The sequence below is a fragment of the Camelus dromedarius genome, chromosome 8, assembly GCF_036321535.1.
Source record: "Camelus dromedarius isolate mCamDro1 chromosome 8, mCamDro1.pat, whole genome shotgun sequence".
In the NCBI taxonomy this organism is placed as follows: Eukaryota; Metazoa; Chordata; class Mammalia; order Artiodactyla; family Camelidae; genus Camelus; species Camelus dromedarius.
In genome coordinates this window covers 6,165,552-6,180,310 of record NC_087443.1, presented here as the reverse complement: position 1 = coordinate 6,180,310, position 14,759 = coordinate 6,165,552, and the positions used below count along the sequence as shown (strand labels likewise).

At 55.7% G+C, this 14,759-nt stretch overlaps 1 protein-coding gene across 1 annotated transcript; it reads left to right on the top strand.

Moving 5' to 3' along the window:
* The first annotated feature begins 2,172 nt into the window (after positions 1–2,172).
* On the top strand, positions 2,173–13,599 carry AGT (angiotensinogen). The gene is made up of 5 exons (XM_010997954.3): positions 2,173–2,249; positions 6,882–7,739; positions 10,815–11,082; positions 12,126–12,270; positions 12,932–13,599. Exons 2-5 carry the CDS (start codon positions 6,911–6,913, stop codon positions 13,121–13,123), a joined length of 1,434 nt encoding a protein of 477 aa, XP_010996256.1. The 5' UTR covers positions 2,173–2,249; positions 6,882–6,910; the 3' UTR covers positions 13,124–13,599.
* Positions 13,600–14,759: the final 1,160 nt, after the last annotated feature.

Here is a 14,759-nt window from a genome sequence, read left to right as displayed (position 1 = left end):
GTGAGTCTATTTTTGGTTTGTAAGTAAAATTTGTAGCACTTTTTTTAGATTCCACATGTAAGTGGTATCATATGCTATTTGTCTTTCTCTTTCTGGCTGACTTCACTTAATATGATCATCTCTAGGTCCATCCATGTTGCTGCAAATGGCATTATTTCATTATTTTTTATGGCTGAGTAGTATTCCATTGTATATAATATCATAACTTCTTATCCAGTCATCTGTTGGTAGACATACAGGTTACCTCCATGTCTTGGCTGTTGTAAATAGTGCTGCTATGAATACTGGGGTGCATGTGTCTTTTTGAATTCTAGTTTTCTCTGGATATATGCCCAAGAGTGGGATTGCTGGATCATATAGTAAGCTTATTTTTAGTTTTTTAAGGAACCTCCATACTGTTTTCCATAATGGCTCCACCAGTTTACATTCTCAGCCACAGTGTAAGAGGGTTCCTTTCTCTCCACACCCTTTTCAGCATTTACTGTTTGTGCACTTTTTAATGATGGTTATTCTGACTGGTGTGAGGTGATACCTCCTTATAGTTTTGACTTGCATTTCTCTAATAATAAAGACCTCTTTCAGGCCCTAACTCCTCACTTACCAAAACCCTCCCACTGGCTTCTGGAACACCATCTCCTGTTTCTTGCACTGATGCCCCCCACCCCGACTCCTTTCCCATCCCCCATCTCCGCAGGATTCCCTCTCCTCTCATTTTTGACCCTCCCTGGGTAACTTGTCTCTGCCCACAGGCCTTAAATTATTCAGTGATGTATTCGCCTCCCACATCCGTGTCCTCAGCCTGGATCTCCCTCCTGAGCAGCAGAACTGTATCCACAAGTACTCACCCCTGGGTCCAAAGGATGCCTCAAAGGGAACCCATCCAAACTCAGGCTCTGCGCAGCCCTTGCCCGGGACATTTGTCCTTCCCGTGTCCATCTCTGGGTTACCGGGGTCATCATTCTCCCATGAGCCTGAACTTGGACACATCATGCTGCGCCTTCTCCTGCTCCCTCCCGGCCCTCCCAGGGCAGCATTGCTTTATTACAGTAATTTTTTTTTTTAAAGCAGAAGTCAAGCATCCTGTCACTCTCCTGCTCAGATGGCTTCCATCTCTCCCTCTCGTGGCATCGACTCTGCCCTCCGAGTGTGGTGTTCAGACTCCAACCAGCATCTGTCCTTCCAGATCACTCGCTTCACATGGCCCAGACCTGGGATGGCAACCTGGGTGCATCTTGAGTGTCATCTCCAGTTCCTGGGGAGTTTGGCCTGAAGCTCTGTGTCCAGGGGACCCTCCCTGTCCCTGGGGTCAGGCACCTGCAGCAGCCGCAGTTTTGCTGCTGTCACGGGCCTCCCTTCCAGCGCCTGGGCCCACTGGTGTTCCCCAGAGGAGCCCCGCGCCCTCCCACCTGTGTCACTGTCATACCAGCCTTTACCTCTGAAAAGTCCCTCTTCAGTTTCAAAGTTCAACTTACTTATCCTGCAAGGTTTGACTCAAATAACGCTTCTCCCTGAAACCTTCCCCAGCTTTAATGGATTGATCTGTCTTGCAATCTGAAAGAATTTTGGGCGTACCTTCCCACCTGTCTCACTATGGTTGGTGTCTAAGTCTCCCCCAGATAAACCACAAGCCTCTAGAAGGTGCTTTTACTTGGTTATGTGTTCCTCCCCTTGCCAGTCAGAGGGCTTTGCACAGGGTGGGCGCCCAGTGGCTCTTTGGACAACCCCTGAGCTGCTCAAGGCTGTGGGGTCAGGCCACCCCCTGGGGTGAGCTGGGCTCTCCCCTTCCCACTGGGCCCACGAGCCCACACATCTTGGGGCCTCGCAGATGCACCCCCTCGAGGGGGCTGGGTCCCAAGGCTTGGGTGGCTGGCCGGCCGCCACACCTCGGGGCAGGCACATCACACACCCACGTGGGATGCTCCTGTGTCGGGTCAGAGCGGCTGCAGCTTGGGACAACATGAGTAAATGTGTAACCCGTCCATGTACCAGCCCGCGCTGTTCAACAGCAACCGTGTGCATCGATCACCCTGACTTCCTGGAAGGAGGCCCAGCATGACAGTGGCCTGGCGTCCTTCCCTCTGCCTGAGGCCCCCACCCCCACGGCCCGGCCAAATGATGTCACCCCCTCCCCCTGGCCTAGGCACAGGACGGTCTGGGAACCGCTCCATCCCCACCCCTCAGGCATAAATAGGGCCTCCGAGGCCTGGCGGGGGAAGAGGCCGCCCTTGTACCGGGGAGGAGAGCAGAAGGTAAGGGGCGCCCCTCTCCACTCGCACCCCTCCCCGGTGCTCTGCATGGAGGGTGACTTGCCTGCTTGGAGGAGGAAGCCGAGGGGCTGTGTGGGAAGGGAAATGCTGCTGGAAGTCTGTGGCTAAAGGACACCCAGGAGCCAGGGGCCAGTGGGGACCTGTGTCACAGAGGACATGACCACTGAAGACCCAGAGGCTGGGCCCCCTCCCCTCCGCCCACCCTGGGTCTCACCAAGGGAACTGCTCCCCTCGGCTGCAGGCCCGGTCCTCCACTCCCTCTGAGCAGGGCTGGGTGCTGGGGGCTGGTGCGGGAGCAGGGTCATTGCAGTCAAGAGTCCATAGGGTCCTCTTCTGGACAGAGAAACAGCAAGACTTGTGCAGGTAGCAGAGCTGAGGGGAGAGCCAGGCCCAGAGAGCCCGAGCTGCGTCCCCACAAGGCTCAGGAGAGGGGTGGTCCAGTCTCCCGCCCCTCTTTTGAGGTGGTGCTGTCTCTGGTCTGGGTCTGTGCACTCCAGCTCATCACTCTGTCTCCCTGAGCCTCAGTGTGCTCATCTGTAAAATGGGACTCATGGCAATGCCTGGCCTCCCTTGCTCAGGGACGATGCTGTAACTTAAGAGAGCTGATACAACAGGGAGGTGACTTCTCAACTGTAGGATCAACTAAAAAAGCAGATTCTTATTTTAGTTCAAGAGCAGTAGAGATTGATGTTTAAATATGTGGTCTGTCAAGTCAGTGGGGGTTCTCGGTTTGACTGCTAGTTCTGTCTCTTTCTAGCTGTGTGATCTTGAGCAAGGCCCTGAACCTCTCTGTTCCTTTGCAAAACAGCATTAATTAATTCATTTAGCCACGACTTACGGAGTATGTCCTATGTTCCAGGCACAGTTTGGGGAATGTGGGACAGATCAGTGAACAAAACAGAGCAAGAACCCCACTCTCGTGGCATTCCCGTGGGAGGAGGCGGGCAACAAATGCTAAACATAACAGACAAACAAGTAACCGGGTGGTAAGGTTCCCGGTGACTAGGGCTATGGGAAAGGTAAGAAGGGCAGGAGACAAGAGTTCAGGAGTGGCAGGGACAGTCACTGTGGGGAACTCTGGTGTCGATGAGGCCTGGGCAGGAGGACAAGGGTGGCTGTGATGGTTAGAGGACTTGGTACACGAAAGTGCTGGAATGGTGTCTGCAATTATCAGCCTTATACACGCGTCAGCTGCTGTCCTAGCCTTAAGCACAGAGCTGGGATGAGCAGGGGTGCCTAGAAGGAGCGGCTGGTGAAGGGGGAGGCCAGAGAGGGGCAGGTGGGGGAGAGAACCCAGGGAGGGGGCGTCAGGCTGGACCTCGCCGCGTGCTGACTTAGAGCCGGACCATGACTGAGAGCAAATGACGGCCTCTGCCTTGAAAACCACCTGACTGGTGCCCAGGCCTGCAGGAAGCCGGGATGGGCTGTGGTCACCTGCTCGGCCCCAGCCCAGGACCATCAGGCCTGGCACTCGGCCCCACGGGCTTCCCAGACGCCTGAACTTGATCCGGCCTTTTACATCCTTTCACACGGGACGCGAACTGGCCACTTTGGTCTGTCTGACAGGAAGGCCTGTAAGGAGGGGAGAAGCTTCTGTTTCCTTTTTCCATGTCACATGGCTTCTCCTGAGAGCGGTGGATTGGGTCAAATGCCCTGGAAGGAAGGGAGGTGGGGGGCTGATGTCAAAGTTCAGAGGTCAAAGTTCCTCTAGCAGTTTGGTGACTAGAGCAGAGCAAACACGCAGCGCGTGGGAGCCGAGTGCCCCACGCTCCGAGCCGCGGCAGTTACGGCGCCTGGGAGAGGGGAGCAAACCGACCGGGCGCGCGTGGGTCTGCAGGAAAGAGCTAGGCACTGGTGACGTGCTGCGGAGGCCGGGGCCAGCTCTCGAGGGCAGGGCTCGGTGAGGAGGGGCGTGGGGGGGCTGAGAAGTAACCTGGTGGCACAGTACACCCCTGCACGGAGAGCGAGGGACACGCACGCATTGTTGGTACCGAATGAACCCAACACAGTGAACACATCCTCTCAATGAGAACCATCGGATAATAGAATGAATAGGCAGAGCTAGCCTGGGAGCCTTCTCTGCCGGGGTCTCAGTCTAGACCGTGTGCTCTCGGCCAGAGGAGAGGCTGGAGCAGAATCGCAGGGCTCTAGAGAGAGAAAGGTGCTGGAGATCTTCCCGCCCACCGCGGGTGACCCGTGTTGAGGGCAGAGGTTCTAAACCATGGCGCCACATCCGAGTCTCCGGATGTGACCAATGAAATCAGGCCGGTGGCGAGTGGGGCTGGGCAGGGATGATTTAGAGCTCTCCAGGGGTTCCCCAGGCCTGGGGGCTGAGACAGGTGGGAGATGCCTGGGCTGGCCCCTGCTAAGTGCGTGGTACTCAAGCCCAGCTGCTTGTTAGGACCATGGGGAGTCTAAAAGCCCTTCCCAGGCCCCCCCAGGGCCACTTAACTAGCATTTCTGGGAGTGAGATCCAGATCCTCAAAATTTCTTAATCTCCCCAGGTGGGTCCAGTGAGCACTGGGCTTGAGAATAACCTGTGAAAATAAAAGGAGGCTGGAACTGGATCTCTGTTACATCCTTGCCGTACGGCCTTGGGAACATTCTTTTCCATCTCAGAACTCCCCTCTCCGTGTCTGCGATTCCTCCCTTGCCTGCCTGTGTAGCGGTTAGATCGGGTAATCCAAGGGAAAGGGCTTGTGTGAGCTGCCACACAGCACACAGATATGGCACCTCCATTCTTAAGTTTTGCACCTCATCTGAGAAGGAGGGGAGCGTTTGTTTCCCCAGGTGCTGTTACAACAGCTGAATTTTTCATGCCAGGCCGATTTCTAACTCGGGGGAATCCGCTGTGTGTGTTAATCCCGTATTCCAAACTGGTTTACCCTCTGGGGTGGGAGGCCCACAGAGACCGGCTGTCTGCCCCACATTTTGCTCTCCGGGGAAAACTTAAGAGTCATGAGCATGTGCGTGCATATTAGTCTGCCCGGCTGCTACCACCAGTGCCAAAGCCTGGGGTCTTAACAACAGAAATCTATTTTCTCATGATTTTGGAGGAAGGAAGTCCAAGATCAAGGTGTCGGCAGGTCGGCAGGGCTGGCTTCCCCTTCGGCTTTCAGATGGCCGTCTTGTCCTTGCGTCTTCACATGGCTTCCCTCTGTCTGTGTCCTAACCTCCTGTTCTTATAAAGACACCAGTCAGATTGGATTAGGGTCCACCCTGATGACCTCATTTAACCTGAATTACCTCTTTAAAGACTCTGTCGCCACATACAGTCACATTTTGAGGTACGAGGTTTAGGACTTTGTTGATGGGAATTATCAATAATCAGTCTACAAGAGGCTAAAAAAGAGTTTTATTTGAGGCAAACTGAGGACTGCAGCCCAGAAGCACTTGAGTTGTATTCTGCTAGACCACAAAATAGAGGAGGCTTATAAAGGCAAAACCCACAAAATTACATAAGTTGTTTGTCAAGAATTAGGACTGGAGCTGGCAGGACATGAGGATGTTTGTCAAGCAAGGACTGGTTGGAGTCCAAAACGGCTGCATAGTAACAAGGGGAGACCTTCAGACCAACAGGCTGCAGCTGGCCGCTGCTCGCAGATACGGTTTTGAGAAGGGCTGGTGGTGTCCTTGAGGGTGACACCGTTTAGAAAATTCAAGTTTTCTGTGATGCAGGCCACCCAGCTCCATTTTGGATGCCTGAATCCAAGTTACTTCATTTTGATTTTCAAATGCATTCTTTGCTTCAATGGTTAAAGCAGATGGACCATGCATACTTGACAGGCCATGAGACGGATCGTTCTAGTTAGCAGAGAGTTCAGACCAAATTGTGTGTAAGCCAGAATGACCTCCCCAGACCTCAATATGTGAAACGTTCTTCCATCAGCTTCAACATACGGATTTTTAAAATTCTGCATAAATATCATGACACTTTATTACTCAAAGTGTTCCTTTAAAAATATGTTAAACAGTTTCCATATTACTCTTTCATTAAATAAGTAATTATTGACTAAAGCATCATAACACTGATTAACACAAGGAAAAAATGGTATCAGACATTCACGTAATTCTCAAGAAAAGTGCTTGCAATATTTTGTGGAAACACTTGTTTACATCTTACTTGACATAATGATCCATCTCATATTTTTCTTTAAAAGCTGCAAATGTCTTGAGGGGAGGGTATATAGCTCAGTGGTAGAGGGCATGCTTAGCATGCACGAGGTCCTGGGTTCAATCCCCAGTCCCTCCATTAAAATGAATAAATAAATAAAAACCTAATTACCTCCCGCAAAATAAAATAAAAAATATAAGAAAATAAATAAATAAAATCTACAAATGTCTCCATATTTAGACATTCCCACCACTATAAAAATTAAACAAAAAAAGGCCAAAGCCAACCCTCAGAGAAAGCACCACCACAGCACAACGCATCTGATACCAGGCATTTTGCACCTGGATTGTATTTGGAGCAATTTTCCACAGAGCTTTGAAACCATTTCTTCTCTTTGAAATTTGTAGACGTGGATGGGCTTCTCCTGTGCTCACTGGCTGCAGGAAATATTGCTGGAGGGCACTTAATAATTCCCTTTCACCCTTCCCAAAATATTTCAGGGTACCCAGAAGCGAGCGCCCCGTCCTCGATGGCTCCCGCTGGCCTGAGCCTGGGGGCCGCCGTCCTTTGCCTCGTGGCCTGGGCTGGCCTGGCCGCCGGGGACCGGGTGTACATACACCCCTTCCACCTCCTCGTCTACAGCAAGAGCAGCTGTGACCAGCTGAAGAGACCAAGTGTGGAGGCCCCCGCAGACCCAACCTTCACGCCCGCCCCGATTCAGGCCAAGACGTCCCCCGTGGATGAGGAGGCTCTCTGGGAACAGCTGGTCCGAGCCACCGAGCAGCTGGAGGCCGAAGACCGGCTGAGGGCCGCCAAGGTGGGGATGCTCCTGAACTTCATGGGCTTCCACATGTACAAGACGCTGAGCGAGGCGCGGAGCGCGGCCAGCGAGGCGGTGCTCTCCCCAGTGACTCTCTTTGGCACCCTGACCTCTTTCTATCTGGGAGCCTTGGACCCCACGGCCAGCCAGCTACAGGCGTTCCTGGGCGTCCCTGGGGACGATCAGAGCTGCACCTCCCGGCTGGATGGTCACAAGGTCCTGTCCGCCCTGCAGACCATCCAGGGCCTTCTGGTCGCCCAGGGCGGGGCCAGCAGCCGGGCCAGGCTGCTCCTGTCCACGGTGGTCGGCCTGTTCACGGACCCCGGGCTGCACCTGAAGCAGCCCTTTGTGCAAGGCCTGGCTCCCTTTGCCCAGGTCACCCTCCCACGCTCGCTAGATTTGTCCACGGACCCAGATCTCGCCGCTGAGAAGATCAACAGGTTCATGCAGGCGGTGACGGGGTGGAAGATGGGCAAGCCCCTGACTGGGGTCAGCCCCGACAGCACCCTGCTCTTCAATGCCTACGTCCACTTCCAAGGTAAGGCCAGTCCCCGGCCGGTGCAGAAGGCGGCGGTTCCTGTCTCTACGGACGTCTCAACTGAGCTGAGCAGGGCTGGGCCTGGAGGCGGGCAGGGTGGCAGACGCTGGGAAAAACCTAGGGCCACCCTCATGGGAGATGGAAGTGGCTGCCCCCCGGGCTCCCTGGATGAGCACTGGCTGAGCGTCTGTCCCCCCCTGCTGCCCTACTACGTGCAGCCACTACATTGCCTCCTTTTACTTTCATCACTTAATCCCCTCTTGATGCAGTGAGGTGTGACTGCCTCTGTTCACCAGTGAGGAAACAGAGACTCAGAGAAACAAATCTAGTGCTCCAGACAGCACAGCCACTAGCGGGGGTCCTGGGATCCAAACCCAGTCTCCTGGCCCCGAGGCCCAGCCCCACGCTCAGAAGGGGAGGGTTCCTGTCTCTTGAGAAGATCACTGTCCCATGCAAAAATAACTAATCTGTGTACCTGAATCACTTTCGTGTCGGGAGGGGTAATTACCAAAAAGAATCCCTATTATACAGGTTATTCATTCCTTCAACAAGTAATCGTTGAAGGTTTATTACCTGCAAGACTTTAAGTGATGTCCCAGAGGGGATGAGGAGGAAGGGCGCACAGGCCCCGACCCCAGGTGGGTGACCAGGGAGACAGACGGATCCCACAGACCAATGCCTCAGCCACAACCCTGCAGGTCAAGGTGCTCTGTGAGCTGCCTCAGGGCTCAGAGCACCCTCGAGAGGTGTCACCGGGGAGAGGACAGGAGGGAGGCCTGTTGGATGACTCAAGTCTGCAAAGGTCAGTGAGGAACCAGAGCAGGAGCCGCTTTGCTCAGCTGGATCTCAGCGTCCGGCAGGGCCGGGGAGATGGGTGGGGACTAGATGATGAGACTTTGTGATGAGGGGGAGGCTGGAGTTCTGGGTGGCGAGGAGCTGAGCGGACAGGCGGGGAGGTCGAGGTCGTCCCCGGCCTGCGCTGTGGGCACAGGAGGCGGGGGGAGTGGTTGGAAGGTTCTGCAATTGTCTGGCAAACTCTCCCTGAACACGCCCTGACACAGTGGCTCTGCTAATGGACAGGTGGGCGGGAGAGGCTGCGTTCGAGGTGCTATCCAGACAGGGGCACAGAGCAACAAGTAAGCAGGCGGTCAAAAGACAGAATTGTGGAGGCAGAGAGAGTCTGAATAAAGCACAGCCATTTTCTTACTCTGATGATACCCTGGAAGTCTGAAAAACCGCGAAGACAGAGGCTCCAGCCTTCCTCTGGGAGCAGGAGGAAGGTGATGGCTCTGGGATGTGCCGGTCCCAGCACCGACAGGTCGGGGCAGCAGAGTCCAGGTGGGGGACACGCAGCTGGATGTGGCCACACCCCCGGAGGACGGAAGGGGACTGTGGGCTCAGTCCACTGTCCCTAAGAAGAGTCCAGGGTGGAGAGCTCACTGAGAAAGTCCTGCCCCCAAAAGGCAACGCCAGAGAGCCACTGACGCCAGAAACTGGCCTCACTTCAGATGACAGAGCTGGACAGGAAGGGCAGAGCGGAGGGCTGCAGCCAGCCTTCGCTGGAGAGGTGTCCGTGACCTCTGGATGAGGACGGGGCACTGTGCTCTTCAGACGAGCAGAGAGGAGAGGGCAGCCGCCCTCATTTCTTTTTGGACGAATCATCTTTTTTTGTTTTAGTTTGTTGGTGGAAAACAAATTTAGTCCTTATTCCCCTGTAAACTAACAAGTCTCCTGCCAAGCCTGGGTTCCCTGGGGGTAGGGGGTGGTCCGAGGACAGACCTGGCAGCCTCTCGCTCGCAGCCTTCACGGGAGCTGACCTTGTCCATACTCACAGCGCTCCGAGGACAGAGGACTTCCCCCAGCCACCCGCTTCTCACAAGGGCCCGGCTGCCTCCCACCCGGAGGCCAGTCCTTCCAGCTCCCTGGCCCCTCTCTCCTCGGGTACCTCTGATTCAGTAAGAAGGGAGCCTGGACTTGTTGAAGTCACCTCTGCTTAGACCCCAAGTGCCAGGTGCCCGTGGGCCCCTCTGTGATGGGCTCATCCTCAGCTTCACCTTATTCTCCCAGAAATAATCACACGATGGGCCTTTCGGGGTGACTGGAGGACGGCTGGGCGGGGACGTGGGGTGCCTGGCCGGATGGAGACTTGGCTGCTGCTATGCAGAGAGCCCAAGCGACAGTGCCTTCAGCGGCCTGCTCACTTCTTCCGCAACGGCTGAGCCAGCGCCAGGCCACAGCCCGGCCAGCGAGGAGGGAGGGCACAGGGAGGGCTCGCGCCTCGGCTCAAGGCCCAGCGCGCAGGCGGCACACAGCGCGCCTGCTCACAGCCACCGGCCACCCTGGGGCGTCTGTCTGACCCCAGCAGCGAGGGGTACTGAGAAATGTGGAACTACGCTGGGTGATGCCATAATGGGGGAGATGTCATTGGACAGTGGACATCGGATGTGTCCAAACCTGTAAGATGCACATCGCCAAGAAGGAGCCCTAACGTAACGTAAACTACGGACTCTGGGTAGTGATGACGTGTCAGTGTGGGTTCCTCCATGCTCACAAATGTACCGTCTAGCGGGCGTGTCACTAGTGGGCAAGGCTGTGTGTTGGCGGCCGGGGAGGGGGAGGTGGGGGTGGGGTGTGGGGGAGGTGGGGGAGGGGATATATGGGAAATCTCTGCACCTTCCTCTTAATTTTGCTGTGAACCTAAAACTGCTCTAAAAAAATTAAGTACTATTATTTGTTTAAGTGAGTCTGGCAGGCCTCTGGCTTTGGGCCCGGAAGCTCTGGGTTTGAGTGTACCTGGCCAGTTACTAGGGGGCTTGGATCCCTGAGCTGGTTTCCTTTGTGAGCCTTCAGTAAGGTGACAGGGGTAAAGTCTCAGGTGGGAGTGGGTCCCACATCTTCAACACCGGCAGCTGGTGGATTTTGCAGGAGGAAGACTTGATGGTCAGGGTCCTGGGGCGTAGGGAGGCGGGCAGGGGTGGTGCCTTGCTGGTGGGGGGGGTCTGCCCCCTAGGCCGGGCTCCCCCAGCCCTGTCCCCTCCCTGACTCTTCCCTTCCTGTCTCCTGCCTCGCCTCCAGGAAAGATGAAGGGGTTCTCGCTGCAGCCTGGGCTCCAGGAGTTCTGGGTGGACAACACCACCTCTGTGTCAGTCCCCATGCTCTCGGGCACCGGCACCTTCCACCACTGGACCGACGCCCAGAACAACTTCTCTGTGACCCGCGTGCCCCTCAGCGCCAACACCTGCTTGCTGCTCATCCGGCCGCACTGCGCCTCCGACCTGCGGAAGGTCGAGGCCCTCGCCTTCCAGCACGACTTCCTGACCTGGATGAAGAACCTCTCTCCCCGGTACGGCTCCTGGGAGACTGCCTGGACCTTCCCGGGTGGCATCCCTTGGGGAGCGGGGAGCCGCGAGGCCTGTCCTGCCCCAGGGGCGGAGGGGGCGTGGGTGGGCACGTGTGCAGCCTGGGCCCAGCAAGTGGCGCCCGTGAGCATCCGCCCACCAGCTCTCCCTTCACCCACGGACCCAGCTTCTGACTGGTCGTCTCTCTCTGGGTTCAGGAGAGGGGAGGGGAGGAGGAGGAATGCTTGTTCTTATGCTTATATTTATCCACAGGGTTTGGGACCCCCTGAGAGGGGACCTTCTGCCTTGAATGATTGGCTGCATCCCAGCAGCTTCCTGGGGACAGACCTCCTAAGAGCCTTAGGACCCCTGGGGGAGGGGCTTCCTTGGGGTGATGCCCTTGACTCCAGAGCTTCCCCCCTCATTAGCTGCCGGGGTCATCTGCTCGTCTTCCTTCCTTCCTTCCTATTTTATTTTATTTTATTTTATTTATTTATTTATTTATTTATTTATTTATTTATTTATTTATTTATTTATTTATTTAAAATTCTGTTTTTTTTATTTTTAAATTTTATTTATTTTGGGGGGTTAATTTGGTTATTTACTTATTTATTTAATGGAGGGACGGGATTGAACACAAGACCACGTGCATGCTAAGCACAGGCTCTAACTCTAAGCTGTACCCTCCGTCCCCTCCCTCCTGAGGATGTTGTTTTAAGATTATCCAGTGAGTATACCTTCAATGCCAACAGCCTGGAAAAGGAGTAGAAAAAAAATGACAACTGGTCATAGTCAGTCTCCAGAGAGCGCTGCTGTTAAATGCCGTACATCCCTCCCTGAGTATTTCAAAGAAAATGAAGGGTTTTTTAATTGTACTTGTAGCTGAAAATTTTCCCAAGACACCCTAGCTGGGTGACAGTGGCCAATGTCCCCTCCTTCAGGGACGTGTGCCACCTGGCTTCCCTTGTCTTCCAAGAGCCCTGGGTGTGGCCTGGGCCTCAAAGCGCGAGCCACCTTGGACATTCCTAACTGTGCGTCACCTCCCCAGGGCCATCCGCCTGACCATGCCTCAGCTGACACTTCAGGGGTCCTACGACCTGCAGGACCTGCTCGCCCAGACCAAGCTGCCCACCCTGCTGGGCGCCGAGGCGAACCTGGGCCAAATCAGCGATGCCAACCCCAGAGTCGGCAAGGTACCAGGCGGCCCGGGTCTGTATGTCTCTGACGTGGGCTCTGTGTGTTCATGGAGTGGGAGGCTCGGCTGGGAGGGACACAGAGGAGGCTTTGGTTGTTGGGGGAGAGGGTGGAGAGGAGAGCATGGCCAGGTAGGTGGGCGCCTGGGGTGGGAGGGAAGTGACTGGAGCTTTCTGGGGCTTTCTGGGGACAGATGGAGAGAAGCGCAGCCCGCCCAGCACGTGCTGTGTGGCTCTGCCCAGCTGGGGCTGGCCTCGGGGGTCCTCCCCACATCCCGCAGCAGGGTCAGGACTAGGCTGGGAGAGTGAGTGCCCCTAGGCCGGCTGCCGGCCCGGTCACGCAGCTCCTGGCTTCAGGGAGACACTTGGCAGCAGACCGACTGTCCCAGGGCCACATGGGACAATGCGCCTCTGAACTGAGAAGTGCCTGGACGCTGGGGGGAAGGGCGGCTCACAGCCCTGGCCTCAGAGCTCTCTGTGCTAAGTTATTGGAACAAAGCAAGCACTGGTGGCTGGGGCCCAGGCGCCAAGGATGTGCCGGGGGCAGCAGGTGACAGGGGAGCGGATGGGTTCAAGGGACACTTGAGGAGGAACAGCCATGTCCGGGGTGGGGGGCTGGAAAAGGCCTTCAGGACTGACCCCGAGGCGTGCTGCTTTGCAGGTGCTGAACAGCATTCTTTTTGAACTAAAAGCCGATGAGGGAGAGCTGCCCACGGAGTCCGCCCTGCCGCAGGCTGGGCCCGAGGTCTTGGAGGTGACCCTGAACAGCCCGTTCCTGTTGGCCGTCTTGGAGCACGAGTCGGCCGCCCTGCACTTCCTGGGCCGTGTGGCCAACCCGCTAAGCACCGCGTGAGGCCTGCCGCCAGGGCCACCAGGGTCACCACCCCAGCTCCGTCCCCTTCCACTGAGTCTGCCTGGAGCCAGAGAACAGAGATCCTCTCTGGGACCCAGTGCTGTTACAATGAGGAGCGGCCTCAGTCCTCAGGCTTCTGGGGGAAGGATGTTTAGCTGCTCCCGAGAGGGCTTGAACACACCTGTTTGTTTGTGAAGCCCCCAATGATTCCCTTTCTCATGGAGAAATTGGGTTTTAAAATGAAAACTTCCATTTGTTATTGCCCCAGGCTCACCTTTAGCTCGCTGAGTGTGACAGGTGGCCTGCACGGGGTTCCACAATGCTGTCCTTTCTCTCGGTTGCTCAGTGTTTCTTTCCCCTGAGACTTGTGGTTTTTGAAAAACACATAACGAAAGTGTCTGAATGTACATTAGATGTAATCCCACTGCTGATTATCCCTGTGTTATTAATAAATGTCTTGCAACCATTAGCAAAAAAGAAAAGTTCTTTGACTCAAGCAGCGGCGGGATAAACCTATGCGAGTTCGCTGACAGACCGTACCGACAAGAGGGCTTTCTAGGACGGGGAGCTGTGCTTTGGGCAGAGGCTCCCTGGAAGGCGCAGGCCGCCCTTAATCCAGTCTGGAGGAGTCCCGGGTGATGGTGACCGGCTGCTCGGACCCCGCCGGGAAGGATGGGGGTGGGGAGGGCAGCCTGCACCTCTTCCTTCCGGAACACCAGCTGACTACTGCTCACGCTGGGCCCGGGAGCAGAGGATGGAGAAAGAGATCTTTGCAAATGAACATCTGCACATCCCTATCTGGCTGCTGAGTGCCTGCTTGTCCCCGTGGGTCGGAGGGGTGGGACTAGACCCCCACCTTCTAAATCTCGGGCAGAGCCTGAAAGGGAGGTGGGCCCCCGCTGGCACGCCCTGCTTGCCCATAACCAAGAAGTGCTCGAAAGCATCCTCTCCGTAAATATTGAAAGGACTAAGCAGGCTTGTAGTACGGCCACCACTCACATGGGCCAGGGAGCACGGGAGGACAGGGGAGGGAGCTGGGAGTCATCAAGGGGTGGGAGTGGGGCAGCATCTGCGCTCTGCTTGCACGAAGCTGCCCCTTCAGCCCTGGGGCTGGACCATTGCAGCTGCACTCCAAGGGGCCGGGCTCCTCTGGAGGGAGGAGAATGGGGGTGGTCTGCTCCTCTGACTGAGGCCTGCAGCAACAGCGTCCTTCACATCTCGGCTTCTCCTCCTACGCCCAAGTGCCTCCTCTGTAGTCGGAACACCTCTCCCTAGTTTTGACGTCAAGGGAGATGTCTGGTCCTTCCCACCTCTGGGGGTGTGGCCAGGCCTGAAGAGGCTGCTGGTCTGCGGTGCCAGGCACACGACAGGCAGCGTGGCAGGTCCTTAGAGGCGTGGGTTCCAGAGATGGGCGGGCGGGGCAGGCAGCCCAGCTACAGCACCCACTGCTGTGTGACCCGGACCCAGTGACGCTGCTTCTCTGGGCCTCCCGCTCTTATTTGTAAAATGGGAAACACTTGAATGAATAAGCAAATAATAACCACCTCTTGTCGATGGTACTTAACTCATAGAAGGATCATGACCTCCACGCTGTCTGAGTCCTGTTCCAGAAAGGCACAGCAGGAGTGGGGGTGTT